This window comes from Nylanderia fulva, unplaced genomic scaffold (genome assembly GCF_048542155.1).
Source record: "Nylanderia fulva isolate GAGA-0341 unplaced genomic scaffold, ASM4854215v1 Scaffold70, whole genome shotgun sequence".
NCBI classification, from domain to species: domain Eukaryota; kingdom Metazoa; phylum Arthropoda; class Insecta; order Hymenoptera; family Formicidae; genus Nylanderia; species Nylanderia fulva.
This window is the reverse complement of record NW_028190808.1, coordinates 441,605-463,063: the sequence shown is the minus strand read 5'-3', so window position 1 is coordinate 463,063 and position 21,459 is coordinate 441,605. Positions and strand designations below refer to the sequence as shown.

Below are 21,459 nucleotides of genomic sequence, written 5' to 3'. Positions count from 1 at the left end.
AATCGCAACCGGCATCATCGTCGTCGAAGAATTCATCCGTCGGGGAGGTAAAAATCGCTAGACGATCTATCGGCGAAAAAAACACGAGTCTTTTGAAAACTTTATGTTATCTGAAAAAATCAAAGAACAGCGTTTTTACGCACCGTCGATAATAATCTCATAAAGTGTATTCAAGAGTGCGTTTTCAATACTCTTAAAGATAACGTACTGCTTGCAAGTAGTGAAAAGAAACGCCTTGCTAGACATAAATTGATCCTACGGCGTATTGCTGCGAAAAAAAGGTAATTTGAAAATTAAGAGAAAACTATTGGTGCAGCGCGGCGGATTCTTACCCTATCTTATTGTTCCTATACTTGAAGCTATATTATCCCTGTTTAGGATTGAGAAAAATTCGCCGCGCTCGATCAAACGAAAATTCACGGATCAGTCGAGAATTTAGGTAAAGGCAATTGCCGCGGGCCTAACACGGCAGCACCTCGCGGCACGCACCGCGGGAAGCGCCGCGGAAGCAAATTTTCGGCCAATTAGCGCATTCCGCGTGTACCCCTCGCGATCACGCGATCGATAGCGTGATCGATGAGGGCAGCATTCCGTCGGAGACAGTCGTCGTGGAGAGAGAGCCGGCTTTGGTCGCAAGTCAGACTAAAGAATTCGCGTTACGGTGTAATAAGTGCGTGAATGTATTATCGCGACAAATACGAACAGATTTGCGCGGTATTTTGTGACATATCGAGAGTGAAAAGTTAACGGGTAATCGGATCTCGTTCGCGACGCAACATACACGTTCTCGCGACGAATTCGCCATTGTCTCGTGCACGCTACGTGCACGTGATCGAACATTACGAGTATTCGGATCGTGCTGGAGGATTTATTGCGATATTCGCGTACAGGTGAATGCATGTCGTGCATTCTCTCTCTCTCTCTCTTTCTCTCTCTCTCTCTCCCACGCTCTCTCTCACAATTGTCGTAGCACGCCGTCGCGACGAATTCGCCGTTGTATTGTGCACGCTGCGTACACGTGATCGACTCCAGCGAATATTCGAATCCTTCTGGAGGATTCTGTGTGATAATCACTTGCCGATGAATGCATGTCGTGCATTCTCTCTCTCTCCCTTTCTCCCTCTCTCAGGAGTGTCGTCACAGTGTTTTCGATTTCCAAAATCTTTCACGCGGTGTGCACGTGCAAGCGGCTAGCGACTCAAAGATTTGGCCAGGATTGCTTGCATTATTGTCGTCGAGCGATTGTAATCCTGCGTTAATCTTGTGAGTTAATTTTTGTTGTGAGAAGTGATCGTGAACAAGATAATTTAAGACAATTATTGAATCGCGTTAAATCATATGTGCGCGTTTTCGATAAATTATAACGGTCGTCTACAAGAGGACAAATTTGTTATTGTACGATTCGCGATCGTGACTTTCAAATAGGACATTGTTTTTTCTTGCGACAAAAGACATTGGTGTCGATATCGAACAAACAGTTTTCTTTTTTTGTGATCGCGAGCTTCGAAACGAATAATTGTTTTGTACGACGCTTGATACACAATCAGGCGTTCGATAAGTGATCAATTGTCAAATGTAAATTTGCTGCGCGTACAGCAAACGCTTTCGATTCTCATATCGAAGTTTTTTTTTTCTTTGGTTTGTTTGTGTCAAGTCCAGGTGACTTTCAGACGTGTGATATAATAAATTGATCTGTTTTTGTTCATCAAACTCAAGACTCCTTTTCAATTCGGCCTCCTGCGTAAATCATCAATTTCAGCGCACACATGGGTGCGCGATCACCCTATTAAGATACAGTCCACTCAATAATTATCCTATTGTCCATCCATCACATCTCTCATAAGATTCCTATGATTTCTTTCCAAAAAAAAAAGGTGAAGGATCTGAGAGGCGGCGCGCGAGACGCGGCCCTAAAAAGGCCGAGCATGCTCGTTCGTCGCAGCTTCGTGTCGGACCACGGTTCATGCCGCGCGTACGCAACAATCCCGGATCATTGAAGATTAAAAAAGGGGCGCTATTCTGTGTATATTTGTTGCACCAAATGTGAAAAAGATAAAATATTTACGATTCAATAATGGAAAGAGCAAAAAAAAATGGTTTTAATTTTGTCGGAAAATCTCGAAAGACTGCAGCGACAACCGGAAATTTCCTCTAACGCGCCGGCCGATAATTCATCGAATAAAATTACCGGGATATCAAATGTGGAAAATGATAATAATAATTCCGTACGGACCCCGGGAACTCCTTTGTCACGGCTCGATGCAGAGATGTGGCGTATTCTGAATCTCACACCTCAAGTCAGCGAGGACGAAAAATGGAAAATGTATAAGGAGGTACTTCAGCGTTATCTCAAGTTTGTTCGTGCTGCGAGAAAACGTTTACGCAAAGACGTACACGCCAGCGGTGAACGCGATGGAGAGCAGGACAAAGACACGAAAGAGCAAGAGGATGATAACATTGATGATGACGATGAAATTATGGAAACGCAAACTTTAATTAGCAGCGACGCCCGCTAAACTTTCTGGTAACGTCACATTTCGACTATAATTAAGCAAATTTGAAACGTTTACATGCAACGGTAATAAAAGGTTCCGTAAACGTCTCAAATTAACGTTTTATTAGTGTCAGTTCGTAGAACGTACTAGAAACGTTGCTTTTCCACATTAAATTTGACAATTCGGAACGTCACAAATGAAACGTTTTGTAACGTTCAAGTAACATTTCGTATGAAACGTTTTCTTTGCAACTTTATAAACGTTACTTCAATGGTAGCATTTACTATGTTTCTAAAACATTCATTTCGCTACGTACTTGAAACGTTTCATTCAAAACGTAAACTTTGAAAAACATTTCACTACTCCGCATTAACGTTATAAATGCGACATTATTAAAAGATTTAATTTTGCAGCCTCGTAAAGTGAACTCGCAATTTATCGTTGCTAAATATCATAACTTTTTACAAATTGCAATTTACAACAAATAATAGCGTTTTTCGATTGGGGGCACTGGCTGCACTGAATGTGGCGCGTTTCGATTGGTGGGCCAATGGCATTGGCTAGTTTGCGTGTTCTTTTTGAAGCACAACACCAAGTGCGCCCTCTGCGCATAATGGCACAGTATTTTGACGGTCCGTTCTGTGGATGCATGCAACATAGGGCTTTTTTTTGAAAAAAATTCACAATGGAAATTGGATTGGCCCTTTTAATTTTGGAAATTTTTGGAATTTTTTCTATTTAAGGCAAAAAGAAATTTAAAAAAACTTTCGAACTGAAAAAAAACCAAAAAAAGAATTAGTAGAAGTGTGAAAAAAAAGTAAGACACCGAAGTTTATTCTTTTTATAAACACAACCTATCCCTTTTTTTAAAATAAATTTTAATGTACTTAAGAATGTTTTTTAAAAAAATAAAATTTTTATATTTGTTATGATATTTTGATCATTTTTATTTTTAAAATTAATATAATAAAAATCATTATTAATGAACAAAAGAGTGAGGTTCTTTTTCGTTTTCCCGGAATTAAAAAACCAAGGGCACTAAAAATTTCGGCGTGTTCTTTTTCACCTGAAATTTCATGCAACCCGGAATTGCCATTTGGGAAAATGAGTGCGCACTGGGGCACAATTTTTTCCCAATCAAAAACATAAGCTAAAAATTACCCCTATTATTATAATTTTCGATTGCGCCGCTGGGGCCCCCGCCGATCAAAAGAAAAGGGGCAATTGATGAACGGGAAAATGTCGCGCGTTGCAGGTTTTGCCTCACCGATTCGCTTTTTTTTTCCCCGGTTTATTGGTGTTTGAGTTGCGACAACGGCGATTGTTTTTTTGTGCCGGCATCGAGGGGTTTTCCCGTGGGCGAAGTGTTTTTCGTATAAGATTGGCCATTGATTTTGCAGTAAAAAGTTCCAAGAAAAATATTTTTTACGTGATCAATAAAAAATTTGGGAAATTTTGGGTTGGTTTTCCGGGTTTATCCCCCCGCAAGGAGTTTCCCTGCAATAAAAACCCCCCGGAAAAGGGATATTTCTTATTAATTTTTTTTTCAAAAATTTTTGAAAAAAATCAATGAGTACCACTAAAACTTTGTTCTGGGGGAAAATCAGCTCAGTTCATGAGGTGAAAAAAATTTATTTCAGGGTTGGGAAGTAAGATTTTGAACGAATTTACTACGTTCCTTTTTCGGTAACTATAATTTTCTTATTTTTCCCACTTAACTGAATGTAATTAGTTACTTTTTTTTTAAATAAAAAATTTTTTAAAAACTTCTTTTGAGTTATTTTTTTGGAAAAGGCTAAAATATCTTTTTAAATATGGTACCCATTTATTGTTTTAAATTTTGAAAAAGAACAATGATTTCATATTTTTTAATTTTTTTCCAAAATTTATATTTTTTAGTTACAAAAAATAAAAAAACAAATGACGACCAATCAATTTTTTTAAAAAATATTAAGGTGTACAAATTATATAAATGTTATACAGGGGGGGGATCCTGCAATATTTGGGAGATTTTCCCCATTATTTTGTTTTCAAAATGAAAAAATGAAAAAGCTCTTTTTAAAAAATTTTCCTTTTTTTAATTTTTGTTCTTGTGAAATTGTTTTTAAAACCTTTTTTTACATCGTGGCACAGTCACCCCCTCGAATTCGTTATGTCGAAAATTAAATCTGAGCCATTTTTTTTCTGAGTTTTTTTGGGTTTCTTATGTAAAAATTTAAATTTTTAAAATTTTAAAAATTTTTTATTGACAAAAAACCAGACTCCCTGTTTCGCAAAAAAAAAACAAAAAGATACGATTACGTGGTAAAACTGCCGAAACAAAAAAAAGAAAAAAAAGAGCCAAAAAATTTTCCGAGTGACTTGCGATTTTCCCCCAAATATAAAATGCCCCCCTCCGATGCTGTCAGCGTATTTTTTACTTTGTGTGCATTTTAAAAGAAAAATTAAGGTATGCTTATTTTTCTAATAGAATTAATTTGGGGAAATTTAAAATTTTAATTTGAAGGGGATCAGTCGGTTTTTATATTTTGTTTCCCAATTTTTTTATTATGACACATTTACTATCCATAATTTAGTCAAAACAATTTTAATTTTTTAAAACCCCCTGAAACATCAGAAAAAAAAATATCCGTTTTTAAAACGAATTAAATTCCCGGGGACAATTTTATTTTTTTAAAATTTTTTCCAACCTTCGGCTTGTGTGATGCAAACAAAGCCTTAAAAATTTGTAAATTTAAAATACTTAAAAATAAAAAATATTAACAAAAATAAAAAAAAGAATTTTTAAAAAACCGCCTTAATTTTTGAATTTGATCAAAAAAATTTTTTTGCGAATCGCGAAATTTTAACTTCCTTTTAATCTGCAAAGCAGGAAAAATTTTGGAAAAAAAAAAAGAAATTAATAACCCCTTTATTTCGTAAAAAAGGTTTTTTAAAAAAGTAAAAAAATTTTTTAAAAAATTTAAAAAAAACCCAGAAAACACAGTTAAATTATTTTAAAATTTAAATAAAATAATAAACAAAGTTTTAAATTTTATTTTGATGTTCAAATTTTTTTTTTTGAAAAAATTTAATGTTTTTAAACTGTTTTTTTTTTGGTTTTTCTATTATAAAATAAACATAAAAAAATAAAAATTAAAATTTAATAAAAAGCGTTGCGTTGTTTTTTAAATTTATAAACAATTTTGAATAACACATTTTAAATTTTGCCGCGAACAATTTTCCGTCCCCTTTGTGTACGTTTTTGCTGAAAAAAAAGCTTTTCCCGGGTTTTTGCTGTTCTAAAAGGAATTTTTGGGGGAAAAATTTTATCAAAAATTTTTTGTTTTTTAAAAATAACTTTAATATTCAAATAGATTTTTAAAAATGAAAGAAATTGTTTTAAATCTTTTTTAAAATATTTGACTAAATTTTAAAAAACTTTGCCCAAAAAAAAGGGTTATGCTCCACTGCCAAAAAAAAATTTATTTATATATCCTATTTTTTACTTTTAAGGTGGATAATTAGTTTTTTTCTTTAAAATTATAAACTATAATTTTTGAAATTTCGAAAATTTTTTTAATAAAAAAAATAGGCATAAAACAAAAAAAAAAGCTGTTATCGGTTCTTAAACTCGTTTAATTGCATTTATCTAATTAGTGTAATGTTTATTGCTATTTATAGAACATTTTTTTAATGTATTAAAATATTTTATTGTGATTTAATTTTTTTAAAAATTCTTTTTTTACAGTACTCCGCTCTTTGCAAAAATTATAGAAAAAAAATAAAACGCTTGCCAAAGGTTGGTTACGATTTTTTTAAATTTGGCTTCGAAGCTTTTTCCGTTTACTTCATTAAAAACGTTTTTTCTCAAAAGTTTTAAGAAATTTGATCAATATCTGAAAAAAATTATACTATGAAGGGTTATGTCTAACTGAACTTGATTAGAAAAAAAAATATTATTAAATAACCAAAAAATTTTATTATTTTTTATTCAATTGCATCTTTTTTTTTGATAAAATTTTTTTTAAAATTTAAAATAAAAATTTTTTTTTTAAATAATTTTTTTTTAAAATGGTTTTTTTATATTTTTTTTTTATTAAAAAATTTTAATATTAATACTTAATTTCTATTTTTTTAAAAATTAAATCCTTTGCTATTTAATTTTTTTTTTGAATTTTTTCATTATAATTAAATATAATTTAATAATTTTAAATTTTTAATTTATTTTTTTTTTATCACCTATGCTTTGCACATGACATTACTTTTGATAGAACACATTTTTTATCAAACTTATTATTTTTAAATTTTTAATAATGAAGTATTCTTGTCATTTTTTGGGGTTTTGCATAATAGTTTTTGCAATGAATAATTTTTTAAAATACGATTTTACTGTTTTAAAAAATTCCTCCTATAAAACAAATATTTAAAAAAAAAACTCTTTTAAATATCTTAAAAATTATAAAATAATTGATTTTTTTTTTTTTAAAAAACGTTTTTTTTAACTTAAAAGTCTTAATTTTCTTTAACTTTAAAAAGTTTTTTTTTTATTTTTTTATTAATTTTTTATATATATATTTTTATTTAATTAAAATATTTTTTTTTTAAAAATTCTTTTCAATTTAATATTGAGGTGTGACCCCGCATTTTTAAAAATTTTGTTAGGTAAATTTTTTTTCTTTCCCAAGATATTAGTATTTTTCACAAAAACAAGAACCAAATTTTATCGAATTTCGTAAGAAATTTTATTTTTTTACTTCAACAAAATTCGATTCATTTTAAAAATTTTCAAATTTAGAACCTATTGAGAAGAAGCGTTAATATTAACAAATTTAGAAAAATTTTTGCACAAAGTACATTATTCGACAAAAAAAACCAAATTTTATGAAAATTTCATAGATTTTTTAAATTGAAACAATAATATATGTACTTTTTGAAAAAAATATCCCCATTTATAGTAATAAAAGGGCAACCATGAGCTAAAAATTCGAGAAATTTACAAAATTAATTTAACGAACGTTCCCCCCAATACTGTAATGAATTTTGAGAATATTTTTGAAAGCTGGCCATAGAATTGCCCAGTGTGTTGAGTTTTGTTAATACACCACTAAGCATCCCTAAAAAAAACATATGGGGGAAAAGGCGTTAGCACTTTTGGCCTTACTTCTCTTAGAAAGATCTATAAAAAATTACTCCCCCGTTTTTACACAAAAAAATTAAAATAAATAAATTAGAGGCTTACCTTTTCGAAAAGTTCTAATGTCAATTCTGGCCTAAGGCATTTTATTAAGATATCGGATTTCCCCACTTTTTCCTTCGTAAATTGGTTATATCAGGTTTGAAACCGGCATGGAAAAGTTTTTTTGGGAGTTTTTTTAATGTATTTTTTTTTTCTTTTGAAAATGGCATAAATTTTAAAAACAAAAAATATAAATGAATATTAATGCAATACTTTTGATCTCCACCAAAAAAATTTTTAACACACAAAAAGGCCCCACAGGGGATTTTTCGTGTTCCAAAAATATCCAAAGGCTTTTTTTAAAAAATAAATTTTTAAATTTTTTGAAATTAAAACTTTTACGTACAAAACTCGTTTAAAGAATTTTTAAATAAACCAACAGCGATTCTGTTTGGGAAAAAATTTCCTCGGAAAAGGGTTTCCAAATTTTCCCTGACAAGCACCGTTTCTTAGGGGGTTTTAAACGGTTTTTGCAATATGGTTAAAGGAAAAAAGAAAATAGATTAAAGAAAATATTTTAATTTTAAATTTTAAAATTTTAAAAAAGCGTTCCCCCTATTTTCTAGAAAACCGAACTTTAGTTTATATTGATAAATGGAAAACCAGGAATTTTCGTCAATTTTTTTTTATACGGAATAGAATTTTGGTCAACCATTCCTCCAATTTTTTTTTAAAAACCTTTCTTTCTCTTGGTTGCAATAAAAAAAATGGCTAAACCCAATACGTAAAAAATGAGACAGGTCTGCTTTTTCCATTCTTTACTTTACTTTTTTTTATCCAATTACTACATTTATGGTAAACAATCATCACTAAGTTCATAACCTTTACATATTCTGACGTAAAACTTTGGTTTTTCCTTATAATTTTGTTCTTTAAAAACGAAAAAAAATCAAAAATAAAAAAAAATTGATAAATTTGGGGGAAAAACCCTTGAAGACTTTCAAATCGCATATTTGAAGAATTACAGCAACCAATTATACAATACCCTATCGTAAATTATCCGGTTGTTGTATATACAAATAAAGCAAAAATTTCTCATTTTCAATATAAAAACTTTAAGATTGCAATAACTGAGAATGATAAATGTGCTTTGCTTAATGATAATTCTGTAGTTTTTATTTTGGATATTATTGAAGAGGAGATATATTATTTTTTCGCGCAAAACGTTTTCTAAATCCGAAATCTTTTTTTTACTGTGCCATGTGCTTCTGAAAAACTTGGTATATTTCTAATATCAAGTGCAACTAATTCAGAAATTATAACGGTTCCACTCAATGCAATAAAACAAAAATGTTTAATATTAAAATATATGAATGAGACTGATTGTTATATAACAATACCGCTTTTACATACTAATAATTAGATGTTATTCATCGTTAATAATTTAATATTTTTATTTAATTTTCCGTACTTTTGTAAAGAATCAAAAATTTATTTTGAATAACGTAATATAAATGTCATTTTAATGTATTCCTTTGTCTTTGTGAAAATACTTTTAATTTGCATATTTGGAAAGGCGCAAATTGAATAAACATTTGTAAGATTGAGTATTTACAAATTGTATTAATATTTAATTTTTAAACAAAATTAAACAATCATATATAGTAGGCCAACTAAACGAGCAAATAAATAAGATGTAAAAAATTTTTTTATTAATAGTTAAATCATTAAATTAACATTCCGTTACAGAATCGATATAAATTGTAAACGTTTCGACTGCACTACAGTCTTTATCAATACATAAAAATTAAATATTAAAATATAAAGTTAGATGTTAAAAATACAAAGTTAGTTAAATATTAAAATATAAAATTGAAACGATTCTTCGCTGTTGACCAATAGATATGCAAGGCGATTGGTCTGAGATGCCAAGTTATGCGACATTTGAGCATGCTACGGATATAATACGCGAATTAAATCAATGTCAGAAAAAATTAAAAAATCTTTCAACTTACATTATCGTTTTAACAAGTCCTTTTCCCCGATATTTCAAGTGTGTGTTGCGAAGTCTGAATACCAAATGTCAAAATAGAGAGCGTGATGTATTTATTTATTACCAATGTTTTTTCTAAATTATGATTCAGCAAATTTTTTAAGTATGTCAAAATAACTACTGTCTAACAATTCGGTGTCTGTATTTAAATTAATTCCATTTTTCTGTTCTTTAATGTGGATCATTTCAGATATTAGTCTTTTTTGGTAATTCTTTTCATGATCCATAATTTTAATATTGTCCCAGTCAAATGTATGTTGTTCGTTTAGAATGTGTTCCGTGATAACCGAATGTCTAGCAGAGTCTAATTTAATATTATTTTTATGTTCTTTAAGTCTCGTTCCTAACTGTCTTTTTGTCTGTCCGACATATGTGGCGTCACAATCGTTGCAATTCAATTTGTAAATAACGTTAGAATTCGTGGGGCAATTATTTTTGTCCTTTTGAACTCTTATGAAGTCATTTAATTTTTTAATGCAACGATATCCTACCACTACGTCAGGTCTTCTTATTGCTGAAGCAACTTTCTCAGATATTGATTCTATATATGGTATGACAAAATATTTAATGTTAGTATTAGTATTATTAGTATCTGTTATATTGTTATTATTAGGCTTGTTAAATTTCTTAGTTGAGAGATTTTTTAATCTGCGTTTTATTTCTGTGAAAATTAGATCAAGAGGATAACCGTTGGATAGCAAAATGTTAATAGCTTTCTCTATATTTTTTTTGTGAAATTGCGGATGTGATAGTAATAAAGCTCTATCTACCAAGTTATAAATTGTTCCTATTTTATGACAAGTCGGATGATTTGAAAAAAATGAAAGTAATCTACCTGAGAATGTCTTTTTGTGATACCAATCTAAATAAATTTTGTTATCTATTACTTTGATCATTATGTCTAAAATTATAACGATAGACTACAATTTACATTGGAAAAGGAGGATAATCGTTGTATAAGCTTTTTAGACATAATGATCAAAGTAATAGATAACAAAATTTATTTAGATTGGTATCACAAAAAGACATTCTCAGGTAGATTACTTTCATTTTTTTTTTTCATCCGACTTGTCATAAAATAGGAACAATTTATAACTTGGTAGATAGAGCTTTATTACTATCACATCCGCAATTTCACAAAAAAAATATAGAGAAAGCTATTAACATTTTGCTATCCAACGGTTATCCTCTTGATCTAATTTTCACAGAAATAAAACGCAGATTAAAAAATCTCTCAACTAAGAAATTTAACAAGCCTAATAATAACAATATAACAGATACTAATAATACTAATACTAACATTAAATATTTTGTCATACCATATATAGAATCAATATCTGAGAAAGTTGCTTCAGCAATAAGAAGACCTGACGTAGTGGTAGGATATCGTTGCATTAAAAAATTAAATGACTTCATAAGAGTTCAAAAGGACAAAAATAATTGCCCCACGAATTCTAACGTTATTTACAAATTGAATTGCAACGATTGTGACGCCACATATGTCGGACAGACAAAAAGACAGTTAGGAACGAGACTTAAAGAACATAAAAATAATATTAAATTAGACTCTGCTAGACATTCGGTTATCACGGAACACATTCTAAACGAACAACATACATTTGACTGGGACAATATTAAAATTATGGATCATGAAAAGAATTACCAAAAAAGACTAATATCTGAAATGATCCACATTAAAGAACAGAAAAATGGAATTAATTTAAATACAGACACCGAATTGTTAGACAGTAGTTATTTTGACATACTTAAAAAATTTGCTGAATCATAATTTAGAAAAAACATTGGTAATAAATAAATACATCACGCTCTCTATTTTGACATTTGGTATTCAGACTTCGCAACACACACTTGAAATATCGGGGAAAAGGACTTGTTAAAACGATAATGTAAGTTGAAAGATTTTTTAATTTTTTCTGACATTGATTTAATTCGCGTATTATATCCGTAGCATGCTCAAATGTCGCATAACTTGGCATCTCAGACCAATCGCCTTGCATATCTATTGGTCAACAGCGAAGAATCGTTTCAATTTTATATTTTAATATTTAACTAACTTTGTATTTTTAACATCTAACTTTATATTTTAATATTTAATTTTTATGTATTGATAAAGACTGTAGTGCAGTCGAAACGTTTACAATTTATATCGATTCTGTAACGGAATGTTAATTTAATGATTTAACTATTAATAAAAAAATTTTTTACATCTTATTTATTTGCTCGTTTAGTTGGCCTACTATATATGATTGTTTAATTTTGTTTAATTTATACGAGCCTTTCATTAATTAATTTTAATAAACGCTGGCCTTATAATGCGTGTGACTAATTACCCGTTTAAATACCATCGTTTTAATTCTAGTTTTATTTATAACTATTTTGGTCTAGAAACGTTAAAACATTTTAAATCTTGGCTAAATTTTAATTATGCGATAATTAAGGCAATGTCGAAGTTGAAATTTTTAAGGGAATGTAAGAGATATTGTTTGTTTCCCAACCATTTGCGTAATTTCTGTAATAATAAATTTGTTTTCTACCACTATAAATCAAAAAATAGGATGCGTGGTTTGTTGCATAATATCAAAACTGAAATTCTTAACATAGAGATATTTGATTTATATAGAACTTTAAACTCACTTAATAAAAAACGGTCAAGACAATTCCAAATTCTCCAAAATCTTTTACCATCTTATATCTGGCAGGAGATTTTAAATCACCATTGCAACTCCTTTTCTTTGTTCAACCAAAAATTATATCTCATACATAAGAAAAAATTCCTATGGCTACGTAAATCGCATGAAACAGAGTACATTAAAAATATTGATCCTATCGAATTAAAAACAACATCTTCGACAAATATTGTTGATAACACTGTTTCTGCCAACAGTTTTCGTTATGCTACACATAACCCTTTACAACAAACTAACCAGAAATGGTTTATTAATTTAACTGATAAAAAAATTCCCCCCAATGTAACCAATCTATTACAATTGGGAGGTGAATTTAGTCTCCCAGTTAAATTAAATAAAAAAGTAGCTATACACGAATTCATCAAAGATATAGAAAGCAATTCTAACGGGATCAGAAATCTTACTTCGATTCGTAATGCTGCCATTCCACAATTTTCATTATTTTTAAACAATAACGACAAAAAAACGGACATACAAGAAAAATTATTTCACATGCATAAAGACACAATTAAATTCTGCAATCAAAATCCTAATATTTTATTTACCAGAGCAGATAAAGGCAGCATTACAGTCGCACTAGAAAAAGAATTTTATATAAAAAAAGTTGAGAGTCTCCTAGAAGACGATTCTACGTATACCATAGTTAAAAACAATCCATCAACAAAAATAGAAAAAGACCTCAATATTTGTTTAAAAAAATGGTTGAAAAAAGACTTCATCAACAAAAAAGAATATTATTATTTATTTTCAAGCGACTCTCTTCTTCCTAAAGCTTATGGGCTCCCCAAGATCCACAAGGAAAATATTCCTTTTAGATTAATAGTTTCCTCAATAAATACTTCTCTATATAATATTGCTTCTTTCTTTCATAAAATTTTAAAAGATAGCCTTCCTAGAGCGGACAGTTTTGTAAATAACAGTTTTGATATATGCAACATTCTATCAGGGAAAACAATACAAGATACCGACATAATAGCTTCATTGGACGTTGTTTCATTATTTACTAATGTTTCCGTAGATCTTGCATTAAACGGTATCAATAATAGATGGCATTTTATAGAGTCACACACAAAGATTCCCAAAAATGAATTCATAGGTATGATAAAATTTATATTAACTTCTACATTTTTCACTTTTAATAACATAACTTACAAACAAATTTATGGGACTCCTATGGGTTCCCCACTTTCTCCGATCATTGCCGATATAGTCATGCAGGACTTGGAAACATCAGTAATTAGTAATTTAAATTGCGAAATGACTTTCTATTTCCGTTATGTAGACGACATTATTTTATGCACTTCCGCTGACAATATTACATATGTTTTGAACGAATTCAACAATTATAACGATAGACTACAATTTACATTGGAAAAGGAGGATAATCGTTGTATAAGCTTTTTAGACATAATGATCAAAGTAATAGATAACAAAATTTATTTAGATTGGTATCACAAAAAGACATTCTCAGGTAGATTACTTTCATTTTTTTCAAATCATCCGACTTGTCATAAAATAGGAACAATTTATAACTTGGTAGATAGAGCTTTATTACTATCACATCCGCAATTTCACAAAAAAAATATAGAGAAAGCTATTAACATTTTGCTATCCAACGGTTATCCTCTTGATCTAATTTTCACAGAAATAAAACGCAGATTAAAAAATCTCTCAACTAAGAAATTTAACAAGCCTAATAATAACAATATAACAGATACTAATAATACTAATACTAACATTAAATATTTTGTCATACCATATATAGAATCAATATCTGAGAAAGTTGCTTCAGCAATAAGAAGACCTGACGTAGTGGTAGGATATCGTTGCATTAAAAAATTAAATGACTTCATAAGAGTTCAAAAGGACAAAAATAATTGCCCCACGAATTCTAACGTTATTTACAAATTGAATTGCAACGATTGTGACGCCACATATGTCGGACAGACAAAAAGACAGTTAGGAACGAGACTTAAAGAACATAAAAATAATATTAAATTAGACTCTGCTAGACATTCGGTTATCACGGAACACATTCTAAACGAACAACATACATTTGACTGGGACAATATTAAAATTATGGATCATGAAAAGAATTACCAAAAAAGACTAATATCTGAAATGATCCACATTAAAGAACAGAAAAATGGAATTAATTTAAATACAGACACCGAATTGTTAGACAGTAGTTATTTTGACATACTTAAAAAATTTGCTGAATCATAATTTAGAAAAAACATTGGTAATAAATAAATACATCACGCTCTCTATTTTGACATTTGGTATTCAGACTTCGCAACACACACTTGAAATATCGGGGAAAAGGACTTGTTAAAACGATAATGTAAGTTGAAAGATTTTTTAATTTTTTCTGACATTGATTTAATTCGCGTATTATATCCGTAGCATGCTCAAATGTCGCATAACTTGGCATCTCAGACCAATCGCCTTGCATATCTATTGGTCAACAGCGAAGAATCGTTTCAATTTTATATTTTAATATTTAACTAACTTTGTATTTTTAACATCTAACTTTATATTTTAATATTTAATTTTTATGTATTGATAAAGACTGTAGTGCAGTCGAAACGTTTACAATTTATATCGATTCTGTAACGGAATGTTAATTTAATGATTTAACTATTAATAAAAAAATTTTTTACATCTTATTTATTTGCTCGTTTAGTTGGCCTACTATATATGATTGTTTAATTTTGTTTAATTTATACGAGCCTTTCATTAATTAATTTTAATTTTTTAATTTTGCAATATTTTATGTACATAAATCTTATGCATAAAATTATAATTTTGATTGATTAAAACTATGAACTATTAAAAAATATAATTTATATCATATATATATAATTGCAAGAGACGATGTGAATTAAAATTAATTTGATTTTAATTTTTACTAGGCTAGTAATAATTTTTATATCTTTAATTTTATCTTAAATATATGTAGATGTAACAAGTATTCTTTATGTATTATTAATTATTTATTATTAACAAAATTAATATAAATGCATTTGAGGATTGTATTTCAATAATATAATTATATCAGTAATATGGCATAAAAACGTATACATAAGCAATATAATTTTATTAAAATTAAATATAAACGTATATTTTTCTTACAAAATATTTATATTATTGCATAGTTTGAGTAAAAAATATTCTTGTAAAATCTATTTATTACATTGATGAAATAATATATGTATACATATATTAATATTGTATAAAATTTTAACTTATAAAAGAATTATTTTATAACACAAATTTGTCTTATTTTTGTATTTATTAATGCAAAAAAACTTTTGCATTAAAGCAAAAAAACTTTTATATTACATATGATATCAAATGTGATTTTTAAAATTTTGCATTAAAGCAATCAATTATTTTGATCAATAATTTTGTCAATAAGATATTACTAATGTGATTGGATGTATATACATATTTTTATTTGTGAAGAAATTAATTTATATACTGTTTTTTCGTTTAGAGAAAAATGGATTCTGGTGGTACTATAGGAAAAAGATATTCCGTTGTCAAGTTTGTTATAGATAATTCATACTCAGAAATACCAACAGCGTGGCTTATACTAGATGACAATCAACAACAGAAGTGCTGGTGGCCACGGACAGCAAATGCTGCACCTCTAATCGCAAACTATGCAAGTCCGAATTTTGAAACTTGGGATCAATATAATATTGAACTCATAAAACATTGTAGTAAGTACTTATGCATTTTTATCTTTTGTGTGTTATGATTATATTATATTACACTATTAAGAGTCATTTAAGTTTGCGCAGAACATATTTATTGTAATGTTTTTATTGTGATTATTATTAGTATTATATTATTATTATTATCATTAATGCGCAATTTAATATATCTATTTTTTTATTATAGGATCTTTGGAATCTGCAAGAAAAAGTGCAGCTGACTCCAACTACCAAACAACCGACGAAGACAAATTGGGACGTGGCAAAAGACAGCATACTTTGTACAATCGATATAGCAGTGAAGAAGAAGAAAACGACGATTATGTACATCGACCAATTGCTAAAATTAAGAGTACGTATTAAAACAGCATGTTTTATTATATTTGATAATCTTCATTTTTAAAGGGCTATATAAGAAAATTTTTTTTTAAATATTTACAGAGAAAGAAAAAGCAAGCAGTATGAATAAAATTACATCTGCTTTCCCACTGTGTCCGGACAATTTAACCTTGAATAATTTCACCAACAATGAAATTGAAAGCATCAAAACTGTGATTGATTCAGTAAAAAAGATTCCATTATCACAACCTTGTGGTACGTATAGTATGTGATATTATAATCTTTGATATTTTGATTTTTATTACATATTGTATACATTTCCAGAGAAAAAGAAAACTTCTTGTACACAAGAAGTGGATATACGTCAGATTTGTGATATTCCCATAATATTTCAAAGTATGTATATTGTCATGAGCATCGATATACAGAATGGACTGAGCATCGAATAAGAAGTAACAAACTGACGTCATTAAACGTCAAAATAACGTCACACGACGTCAAAATAACGTCATTTTGATGTTTAATCACGTCAGTCTGTTACCTGGGTTATTTATTGATGTTCAGTTCATGTTATATGTCGATGATCATAAGTATATAAAGTCAACAAAAATTATATTCATGTATATATATATATCTAATATTTCTTTTTTGTAGATTGTGATCCATTATCTGAAAAACATGAAAACCATAAAGAATTGCAAGAAATAGTTAATGAAGTATCAGACCCTAATATAAAAAGTATGTATTAATATATATGCATATAATAGCTTTTAGTTAAATAGTAATATAAAATTATGTATAATAAGAAATACATTGTACACATTGCAGAGTACTTTAATCAAGTGATACGTACACAGCAAGATATAATACGTAATCAAGGACAAATAACACGTACCCAAACTACGTCCAATTTAATCTTAAGAGACATCAAACAATTGGTAAACCGATTGGAAGATGTTATGAAGAGCCGCGCTCTTCTTCCAACAAAGGGTAATGACAGCTTGATTGCTGAAATTTTACCGTTACGCTCGGTTCAAACTATAAAAGATTTTGAGACTTTATTGCGTGACACGGAGGAAGCAGTTACGCAATTTGTAAGTTTTACATTAATTTATTTAATTAATTGTATAATTTAATTAATTGTATAAAAATTTTTAAATTTATTTTTTTTACAGAAAGAATTTATCTTAAAAGTTGGGGGAAATAATCCCAGAGACAACATTCATCGCGCCCTTTGCAAAATATTTACGAACCAATGTGCGATGGATTGCTCATGGAAGGGTGTTCGTAATAATTTTAAAATATGCGATTTATATTTTATCAAAATTATGAGAAGTGTGTTTTCTATATTATTAAAAATGTATCTATTATCCTAAATTTCTTGTTTAACTATATATTATTCTTTTTAGGAGACATTACTCTACAGTATTCTTCTTTAACAGAAGCTGAATTTGATAATATTGTGGCGGAATGGCTACGTTTCGCTAAGCAGAGAAAGCAGAGGGAAGAAAAAGGAGGAGCACAGGAACAAGATAAGGAAAATAATTAGATTTTCAGTTCTTTAATTAAAGGAAATTTTTTTTTTTAAGTATTATCTTTTGCTTTAAGTTTTTAAAAATATATATGTGATAGATAATGAATACCAAAAATGTTAATATATTTATATATGTTGCTATATTTCATAAGCTTACACATGTGTACCTGTACGTACCTGAGCAACAACACGTATATATAACTATGTTTAATGTATATATGTATACATATAAAAAAGTGCTAAGTTTTTTAATTTTTTTTTATTCTCTGGAAGAGTTTATGTTTAATTATAATTTATACATCCTTGTATAAATATATGTATACATATATATATACGTCTTATGTAATGAAAAATATAAATTTCGTTTTATAAATATAAAACGTCATATGTCATGAAAAATATAAATTTTATAAATAAAAAAGAGTTCTTTATATAGAAACTTATGTATATTACTTATGTATATTAACACCTTATAATAAAAATAAAAATTGTAATAATTGCATATTTGTTACAACAATTAAATATTTAATTGAGAATAAAAATTTTAATTATTACATATTTATTACAAACGCGAATACTACAAATATCAAATTCTTTAATTAATTTCAAGCAAAATTAAATAAAATTTTATTTAATTTTGCTTGAAATTAATTAAAGAATTTAATATTTGTAGTATTCGCGTTTGTAATAAATATGTAATAATTAAAATTTTTATTCTCAATTAAATATGTAACAATTTAGTAACAAGTAAACATAAAAGTCTTATTACATAAATATAACAGCTTTATAACACATACATAGTAGCTTTATAACAATTCTGTAATTTATATTGCAGTTATAGAATTATTTTATAATTCTTTTTAAAGTTATATAACATGTTATTTATGTGTTATATTAACGTTATATATCTGTAATTTATATGAGTAGGAAATTACTCCTAACGTGTATATAACGTAGTACATTTGCGTTATATTGCGTGTTATATTCCGTTTTATTATAGCAATGTAACAATTATATATCGGTGTTTGCTGGGAAGAAAGTAAAAATGTATAATATAAATTCTCCTATATAAAATAAAAATAATATAAATATTATATTTTTTGTAATCAAATAATTCTAATTTTGTTAAGTGTTGGTTCAAAATATGTTTACGTAATACATAAATAGCATTTATTCAGTCTTACAAGTGAATACAGAAGTAAATATTTTTGCAACGATTAGATGAATCTTTTTATTAAATATTTATTTTTCAGATCCTGCAATCGAACGTAGACGATCAAGTGAAGTTCTACAGACTGCAAGAAATCTGCCAGCAAATATTGACAACATTCTTCCAACCGTCAATAAAAAAATAAATGGTAATATAGGTGATATAGGTTAGTATTTTTTAATGTTTATAAATAGAAATGTTAATGTTTTGTCTTGAGTACTTATTAATTTTGTATTTATTTAGATTCAAACAATAACGATAATAAAGAAAATCAGATAGATCAAACGGATGATATAGGGGTTTTGAATCGTAACAATAATATAAACAATACTGTGGATCTTGAAACCTGCTCAACAGAGGGTATGTGAACGTATATATATGTATATATTTAACATTCACATACACGTATTTATTGATCGTAGTATATCTACGGTAAATAACAAATACTATTTTCATATATCAAGACTTACTTTCCGAAGTTACATTTTTATAATATAAAATATATTTTAATTCTACAGATTTAGGTCCGCAAAATATTGCTGGAAACGCATCTCTAACTCCGACAAGAAATAACTTATTTGCACAAAACGTAATCTTTGAAGATTTTCCATCAGGTTATCAATATCATTTATTAATATTTATTGTTATTTTATTACTTAAACAACTACACAACAGCAACAATAATAACAATTATGTAATAATATTTAATTGTAATTTTACAGATAGCCAGAATATAATCAAGATTTTAGAGAACACGATAGAGATTAAAACGCTATTAAGACAACAAAATGAATTTTTTGAGCAATTAAAACAAAAAAACGACGAACCAGTAATATTTGCAGCAGCAGGTCCAAGATTTAATAATTTTTCGACTATCCCTACAAAACCATTTAAAAAGCATCGAAAATTGCTGCAGTATGACACTTCATTGAAGAATGATGAAGATGGAAAAAAACAACTGGTGATAATATATACACTATCCGTCAATGATTCGTTCCTCTAGGAAATAGAGCGCTATAGATTTTTTATCGTTTATCTATATATAGCATCGTCTTATTTATTTTCTAGGAGGAATGGGAAGGAATCATTGACGGGTGTAGTGTACATTCCTCACTTACTTATTTATACAATTAAAATATAATTGCATCGTATATTCAATTAGACATGTAAATTATAAAAGATTGAAAAATGTTTCGACATTATTTATGTATGAAAAATGTAGTATGTCGTTATAATTGTAATAATTATATGCTTCAGGAAACATTTTTCTATTTGCTTGGAGGAGACTCACCCCAAGATCAAATAAAACATAGCTTGGAAAAAATGTTTTCCAATAAATTGGCTATGAAATGTTCATGGAAAGGCCAGAAAGGAAACTTTGCTATAAATTCACTTCTGCTAATAGATATCATAAAAAGTAAGACTTTCTGCATTGACCTAACTTCAAACAAAATTATATAAATCAATTTATTAATCTTTAATTTTTTCTTGCGTTTTATAGAGGCTGCTCGAAAGCATTATCCGATGTTAACGGATAGACATTATGTAAATTATGTTTCCGCCTGGCTTAAATATGCCAAAACACGTTATGATAGAGAGCAGGTACTTTTTTCATTTTACTTAAATGAATTACTATTTTTATACAGCTGAATTGATTTTGTGTCTTTTTTCTTGTCTTAGGCAAAAGCACTTAGAAATCAGATCGGATAAGGAAATGTACATGAACTCATATGGCGTTCAGCCGACCCTGCAAATGCATTAATAGTGCAATATTAAAATATAATAATATTTATTTTATAAATTAGAATAAATATCTTAAAAATACATATAAATATATAATAATATATCTTAATATAATTAATGTTTTAATTTTTTTATTTTATCAAAATATTGTTGTATATGTGTATACAAATAAATATGTAATTAATATGCAAATAATTTTTGTTTTTCACTGATCGTATTATTACATATGTAACGAATATATAAAGTTAATTTGCAACGATTATTAGGACACATCTGATCAACAATTAATGACTCATTTTAGACTGTGCCTTATACATTCGTTACAAAAACGTTGCAAATTAACCATGAAGCGGAAAATAAGTTCCTGGAACGTTGTATAAAGAACGTTGTATAAACGTTGTTTTTAGAATTAAAGTTTGTAACGTTTCCCTAACGTTTCATGCAAGTTTTACAAATGTCGCAAAAACGTTGTAAATGCGACGTCGCACATATAAGGT

General features: G+C 28.3%; 2 protein-coding genes across 2 annotated transcripts; both read left to right on the top strand.

Annotated features, from left to right (window-relative positions):
• The first annotated feature begins 15,918 nt into the window (after window positions 1-15,918).
• Window positions 15,919-18,438, top strand: LOC146720361 (uncharacterized). Its single transcript, XM_085488709.1, has 8 exons — window positions 15,919-16,142; window positions 16,324-16,488; window positions 16,578-16,730; window positions 16,800-16,871; window positions 17,130-17,213; window positions 17,304-17,569; window positions 17,651-17,810; window positions 17,885-18,438. The coding sequence occupies exons 1-8, from the start codon at window positions 15,920-15,922 to the stop codon at window positions 18,022-18,024; spliced, it is 1,263 nt and encodes a 420-aa protein (XP_085344835.1). The 5' UTR covers window position 15,919; the 3' UTR covers window positions 18,025-18,438.
• On the top strand, window positions 18,169-21,038 carry LOC114937927 (uncharacterized). The gene is made up of 8 exons (XM_085488721.1): window positions 18,169-18,178; window positions 19,263-19,385; window positions 19,463-19,579; window positions 19,738-19,833; window positions 19,942-20,180; window positions 20,477-20,636; window positions 20,721-20,821; window positions 20,900-21,038. Exons 1-8 carry the CDS (start codon window positions 18,169-18,171, stop codon window positions 20,927-20,929), a joined length of 876 nt encoding a protein of 291 aa, XP_085344847.1. The 3' UTR covers window positions 20,930-21,038.
• The last annotated feature ends 421 nt before the right edge of the window (window positions 21,039-21,459 follow it).

Bases quoted from the DNA above. Each gene is read 5' to 3' on its own strand.
- LOC146720361 (XM_085488709.1), top strand. From the start codon at position 15,920: ATGGATTCTGGTGGTACTATAGGAAAAAGATATTCCGTTGTCAAGTTT. The intron at 16,489-16,577 runs GTACGTATTAAA...AAATATTTACAG, and splicing joins ACCAATTGCTAAAATTAAGA to AGAAAGAAAAAGCAAGCAGT. The intron at 16,731-16,799 runs GTACGTATAGTA...ATACATTTCCAG, and splicing joins TCCATTATCACAACCTTGTG to AGAAAAAGAAAACTTCTTGT.
- LOC114937927 (XM_085488721.1), top strand. The intron at 19,386-19,462 runs GTTAGTATTTTT...GTATTTATTTAG, and splicing joins TGGTAATATAGGTGATATAG to ATTCAAACAATAACGATAAT. The intron at 19,834-19,941 runs GTTATCAATATC...GTAATTTTACAG, and splicing joins CTTTGAAGATTTTCCATCAG to ATAGCCAGAATATAATCAAG.